The sequence below is a fragment of the Galeopterus variegatus genome, unplaced genomic scaffold, assembly GCF_000696425.1.
Source record: "Galeopterus variegatus unplaced genomic scaffold, G_variegatus-3.0.2 Scaffold3945, whole genome shotgun sequence".
Classification (NCBI taxonomy): domain Eukaryota; kingdom Metazoa; phylum Chordata; class Mammalia; order Dermoptera; family Cynocephalidae; genus Galeopterus; species Galeopterus variegatus.
Window position 1 is genome coordinate 143,848 of NW_007730056.1, and position 7,052 is coordinate 150,899.

The 7,052-nt window shown below is 38.3% G+C and overlaps 1 protein-coding gene across 1 annotated transcript in view; it reads right to left on the reverse strand.

Annotated features, from left to right (window-relative positions):
- The window catches only part of PPP1R21 (protein phosphatase 1, regulatory subunit 21), a 64,126-nt gene that overhangs the window by 34,328 nt on the left and 22,746 nt on the right, over positions 1-7,052 (reverse strand). The window contains exons 8-11 of the mRNA XM_008586343.1: positions 5,840-5,892; positions 5,192-5,341; positions 1,578-1,679; positions 1,400-1,488 (exon numbers count right to left, since the gene is read on the reverse strand). Coding sequence (XP_008584565.1) covers positions 1,400-1,488; positions 1,578-1,679; positions 5,192-5,341; positions 5,840-5,892 — 394 coding nt within the window. The remainder of the gene's footprint in view (positions 1-1,399; positions 1,489-1,577; positions 1,680-5,191; positions 5,342-5,839; positions 5,893-7,052) is intronic.

A 7,052-nucleotide genomic window follows, 5' to 3' on the forward strand; every position in this document is an offset into this window, starting at 1 on the left:
CTACTTAGTTTTTTTTTTTTTTTTTCCGATATAAAGGGAAATACTGGGCAGAAACCTTTTTTGAAAAGTTTGGAATTTTATTCTTTTTTTTTTTTTTTTTCCGATATAAAGGGAAATACTGGGCAGAAACCTTTTTTGAAAAGTTTGGAATTTTATTCTTTTTTTTTTTTTCCTTTTTGTCTTTTTTCGTGTCCGGCAACGGATCGCAACCCTCAGTGTCGCGCCCGTACCGGACCGGGACCAGCAACAGGATCGCAACCCTCGGCGCTGCGCCCACACCTCGCTCAGCCAGTGAGCGGGAACCGGTCTGTATGTGGGATCCGAACCCTCAGCGGGAGCGCCGCCGCGCTCCCAAGCGGCGCACTGTAGCAGTGCGCCACAGGCCGGCCCTAGAGTCAATTTTCAAAAAAACTTTATACTGAACTATAAAATATAAGGATCTGAATGACTATAATTCATAATTATTAGTTTAAGTCATAATTCCTTATTCTTAAAATCCTATCTTATGCACAAATCATAGAATATGGTTACTGAAATGCTCATGAGGTTAGAATTAGAAAATAAGATGTCTCTTAACACACACTAATTTTTTCAAAATTATAAAATGTATTTTTGAAAGGCTAAGATCTACTACTTCATTTTACAAGGACTTATGAACTATAATCACATATATTTTCAGTATCTGTAAGTGATAAATCTATATATTTACTAAACCTTATTTTGCCACATACTATAATAAATATATTCTTATTTCTCTTATGTTTCAGTTGTATTATTCTTTGATTTCTTTTTAAGAAAAAGGCTAAATCCTAGAATGAAAAGATTTAGATGAAATAAGAGTCTTTGTAGTTTCAGATCAAAAGTATCAAAACTTACATATATTATTTTTTCTACCTTTCCAGAAATATTCAATGTGTCCTTAGTTTATAAGGCAAATAAATCACAAATAATAAAAACAAGAATATAGCATTCAAAGAAAACCTAAGGATTAAAGACCCAAATGTAGAAGTTAACTATTGTAACTCCCATCTAGATGTTTATAGCAATGTTATCCCTTAAATTCAAAGGGATACTAGTAACCCAAAACTGAAATATTTCTTTCAATAAATCTGTCATTCAGAATTATTGAAAATACTGGTTCATAGCATTACACGGTTTTAAGTAACCGCAATACAGAACTACTGAAATAACCATGGCTGACAGACTATAATTCCATTTTCTTAAATATGAGTTTATGCTACTTAACCATGCTCTTCTTTTTTCACAGAAGTCCAAATTGGCTGTGGTGCAGAAAGGTCAAGAAGATCACAAGGCTCAAATATTACTATTTTATTAACTGCAGAGCAGGTCAGATTACACCCATAATTCCCCAAGCTCCCTGGCCTCCCCAGGTAAGTACCTCTTTAATTGATAAGGAAGAATCTTCCTAAGAAAACATATGTAGGAGGTTAAATGCTCTGAAAAAGTTTTCAATTTCACAGTTGTCTCCTAGAAAAGAAAAATAACATCAAAGTTAAAACTGCTATTGAACAAAAGGGATCTCCAACTTCCAGAAGTAAAACAAGGAAGAAAATTACCAGGACGGTCACAGTATCCTCAGTAATACTTTCAAATAAATGAAGCATTCCTTCCTCAAGAGGGCGGACGTAGGATGCATTTTCATGAAGGTATTGTGAGAACTAAATAGGAAGAGAGGAATTGTGAATTAAATCACTAGAAAATAACAAACATCAATACATTTGTAAATGGACACAATGAGTTATCAACCTAAATTCTTTCAGGAAATTTTCTGGGAAATCTGGCTTTTGCACAGATGTTTCCCTCTAATAGTCCGAGACAATATCCACAAATCTCCACCTCATTCTCAATCAAGGAACTAGTATAGGGTAGCACAATTAACACCAGGCATCAGAGGAAATGGGGAAGGGATAATACGTTACATTCCAGCACCAACAGGCCAGCTTCCCTGAACACCTGCTCTTCCATAAGAGTCCCAGTCAAAAAATAAATGATTTATTTATTTGAAAATCAAGATTGTATGACATATTTGTGTGTTACCTACTTCATTTTTAAAAAACAAAGCCCATTGAGGACAGCTTTCTAGTTTCACTGTATGCAATATTCAGGGCTAACAAATTCCAGGAATGTAATTATCATCAAAATGAGGATATAAAAGCTTTTATAACTGTCATGATACCTTAGCATTTAGAAAGGACTAATTCAGTAAGATAAACAGATTCAAGAAAAAAAAAAAAATCCTAGAGGCATTTAGACAATTTAGAAGCAAAAGGGTAATTTTCATTTATGAAATATCTCAATTATCTAAGTATTATATAATGGCTAAAATTTCAATTCCTCAATAAAAATGTAAGGTCTCATTTTGGAGAAAGGTAATTCAACTGACCCTAAAGACTACACAGATACATGGTCTTGGGCAACTCAGTCTCTCTGGGCTTCAATCTCAGAGCTGTAAAATAAGAAGAACTCTAAGCTTACAGGTCTAATGGCCTACTTTATGATTCTATGAGCAAGTTTAAATACTCTGGTCATCTTTTAACAAATGGTTTCTGCATCTCCTTCAATATTGTAGACTTATTAGAAAAATCACATACATAGGGCCTTTCATAGGCCATAGCACCAAAGGTAGAATATTTAGAAACACATGAATTCTTCAAAGTAATAAAATGTTTCAGAGAAATTAAGATTAATGTATTTTATTTTCACTGTATGGGTATAATATGGCAACAATCTAAAATAAAATTCTAATAATGGACAAAGAACAAGTATTAGGTAGAAAATATTTTTTGAAATTATAAGTATAAAAGAAAGTATAACTACATTAAAATGTTGCAGTACTATTTTCCCTATCCAGGTCTTCTGAAAGCTTTTTCCCAGTGATATTAAAAAACACTTCAAAGGCCCAAAGATTTGCGGAGTCAGACCAAAATCGATGAAAACCAATCACCTACTGAGGGCTTCTCTGTGTAAGGCATAATGATGATGATGATGTTAAGAGCTAGCTTTTACTGAGTGTTTACTACATGCCAGGCACTGCCCTTAGTGCTTTACATGTGTTGTTTTATTTAATCCTCAAACACACATACCTGTGAGGGAGGTATTCTATCCCCCATTTTCAAGATGAGGAAACTGAAGCAGAGATAGTAAATACATTTCCCAAGCGGACATAGCTAGAAAGTGGCAGAACTGGACTGGGAACCCAAGAAGTCTGACTCCAGAGTCCAGTCTGCTACACTAACAGGCAACTTAGGGAATCCATGGACATAAACACTATTCAAACCCTGAAACACTGCATACTGCATAAATACAGGCAGGGAAGAAGAATCAGGTTAAGTGGGAAGAGTGGCATGACTCACTTCAGACCACCACGTTATGGGGCACCTACAGCACACATCTACAGCAAGATCCCTCAGTATCCTCCCTGTGGAAGCGGCCTCCAAGATGGCCCCAATGATTCCCACCTGCTGGTAGTCCTGGCTCTGTGTACTAGCCTCTCACTTTGTTTCAGGATTGGTCTGTGAGACCAACACAATATGGCAGAAGTGGTGGTATGTGCACCGAGGCTAAGTAACAAAAGGCACTGCGGTGCTTCCACCTTGCTCCCTCTTGAATCACTCATTCTGGGAGAAGGTGGCTGCCATGTCCTGAGGACACTCAAACAGCCCTATGCAAAGGAGCATGTAATGAAAAACTGAGGCTGCCAGCCAACAACCAGCATGAACTCACTAGGTATGTGAGTGAGCTACCTTGGAAGCAAACCCCCAGCCCCAGTCAAATCTTTAGATGAATGCAGCCCCAGTTAAATCTTGACTGAAACCTTTTGAGACATCATGAGCCAGAAACCCACCAGCTAATCGGCTCTAAATTCCTGATCCACAGAAACTGTATGAGATAGTAAATGTTTGTTGTTTTAAACGCTTAAGTTTTGGAGTAATTTATTACATAGCAATACATAACTAATACACTCACCACATTTATTTTATCCTTTTCAATTAAATAAAATTTTGCAAGCTACCTTAAATCCTTTTCTAGAATTAGCTGGGGAGAAAAAGTAAAGAAAGAAGCAAAATCTATCAAGCCCACAAAAAGCACACTGAAGGGAGTTACATTCAAACCTCTTATTCCTTGTTTAAACCTCGCAAACACTAAAATGCCCTCAAACCTCAATTGGAAAAGCAGTTTCATTGCCAGTCCACGTGCCAGCAGGAAGGAAAAAGGTCAGCTATATCACACAGGTTGTCTTGCTTTTAAACATGCCCAGTGATGAAAGCTACACAGTTAGTACAAACAGGAAGAGAGAAAAGTGCCAGCAAATAAACCTTCCTACAATAAAATGGCACTTCACCCATGTCGTTCCCTGGTCAAAAAGCTACAAAGGCCTCAGTCCTATGAACAAAGTGAACACCTATGCCCTGGCCTTCGTTCAGGGGCCTTTCAGAATCCAGAGGCTTTTTCTCTTTTCAACCTTAATTCCCATTCCTCCCCTTCGGGGACTTCACACTCCAGCCAAAACAGTTTGTTCACTCCTCCCCCACATCCCTATTCCTGCAGCTGCCCCCACCTCACCCACACACATACTCCCCATGCTTTCTAGCTCCATGACTTTGTTTATATCTTTCCACCTTCTGAGGAAAAAACTATCCCACTTCTCTCCTCCTATTCCAATTTTGCTCATTCTTCAAGGCCCATCCAAAGATTCACCCCAAAGAATCTTCCCTAGACACTACCCTCCCTGATCATCTCATACCACTTACTAGCCATATCACTCATACTAAGGCTTTTTAACAACTCCCTATTTCTCTTTAATTTCTTAAGACTCTGCACTTTTGCCATATTCTGTCTTGAGGGTAAAGACTATGACTTTTGGTTTTCTTCCCCATCCTTCAAAGATTCACCCCAAAGAATCTTCCCTAGACACTACCCTCCCTGATCATCTCATACCACTTACCAGCCATATCACTCATACTAAGGCTTTTTAACAACTCCCTATTTCTCTTTAATTTCTTAAGACTCTCCACTTTTGCCATATTCTGTCTTGAGGGTAAAGACTATGACTTTTGGTTTTCTTCCCCATCCTCCATAGTACTTGGCTGATGTACAAAAGTGCTCTGAAAATAATTAACATCTCCCTATTTGTTCAGGGCAAACAAGAGGCATTCTGAGTTAAATGTACCTTCTGATTCAATGGAGATATAGTGTCAATGGCAGAATCAACAGGAAAAATCTGAATCCTCTGTTCTGTATAAGTGTGAAAGTTCAGAAGAGCTGTCACAAGATCTTGAACAAAAGCCAGGGCCTGCCCAGCAATATCCCGCATCTTCAGCTTTAAAATGAAAAGTATACAATTAAAGTCAATTATCAAATTATTATTCTAAAAAAAACTTTATTAAGTCTGCTTTCTGAGAGAACACTTGAATTCTAGGGTGGTTATTCCTTAATTTAAATTCATTTGTTCCCATTTCGATTTTAATATTCCTTCCTAAGTAGGAAGCCACCAGTTTTGGCAAATAACCTCTTCCCCTTAACCTAGACCATTTAAGTGCAAGCAAGGTCTACCAACCTAAAAGAAAAGTATAGCTCAAAAATTAGTGCATCTCATAATTCAACTCCAATGTTATCAGACAAGAGAGAAAGCAAAAATCTGTACTACTTAAAAATTCAATAAAAAGTTGCACAATTTAAAGAAACGTATCAGAAAGTAAAGCAAAAATTTAACACAATGATTTAGTGTTCCACACAGAGACCCAAACAACTAATTCTTGTTTCTGGAAAGTTTGACACATACATGGCTGAAGATAAAAACATGTACTTCATCCTTTACCTGATGTCTCCTATTGTGGAGTGGAACGTTCAGAGCATTATACTGGCTATATTCTACAAAACAAAAATAATGTACATTAAGTCTCTCATTTTACATTTACAGAAAAGCAGCTTGACTACAAAATAATGAATGCTCTGTAGCAAAATCAGCTTTACATAAGAATCTAAAATGATCAATGCCACCATCACAGTACAGGAGAATAAAGGAATTTACATAGAATCCGTGGTTTCTCAGATAAGGTAATACTTCTAATTTTTCTTAACTTCAGGATTTAGAAAAAACAAATCCTGTGTTTCTACTTCTAAGAAATAATTTCAAATACTTTGGGGCCTAACAAGATTACCTAGGAAGGCTTATGATGTTCTTGCTGTCTTCAGTCTTTCTCCCTTCTAAAATAGCCCTGTACAAGGCCGCCACACCAATAATCCAAAAATGTCAGTTTTCATAACATTACAATATTGGAAAATCTATCACTGCTATTGCTGATCCTAACTTTCCTGGGATGGTCTCAACACCTTTTCCACTCTCCTCCTCTCCACCCTGGAGTCTGTCATCAGCCTCTGATAGCTTCCTAACACCTGGCCCCCCACTTCCCCCCGCCCCCCATTTTTTTTTTTTTTTTTTTTNGCGGGAGCGCCGCCACACTCCCAAGCGGCGCACTCTCCAGTGCACCACCGGGCCGGCCCCAGCTCCTCATTTTAACAATCTTCGTCTCTACTCATCTCTGCTCACCACTTCAGCCACTCAAACCTGCCCTCCTCTGCCGGTGTCCTTAGTCAGAATGTCCCCAGTGCCAAAACCTGATCCTGAAAGTTCCCATGCCACTCTCATCCAGTTCTCTCTCGTGTCTCCATTGCTACTGAGTGGGTTCTGTATTCTCAGCTTGGTCTCCCATCCATCAACACCCCCCTATTCTCCTATCAGCCCTTTTTGAGCCCTGCTTGTTTTCCTTCCCAGCCTGGTCCATCATTTCAACAATGTTTTTGCTAACACAAAACGAGAGCAGGGTCCACTACAATTACTCTGCCTAACTTCAGGGGGACTTCAACTCTACTCATACTTCCTGCAACATCTCCTCTGAACCTTTGCCATTTTAGGTCCCTAAGACCATCTCTCCTTTTCTCCCCTGCCCCATAAATGTGATGGACTCCATACTACTATGCCAAGAAGACTAGAACCAAAGAGAAAGGGTTCTTACACTCCCATCCTCTGT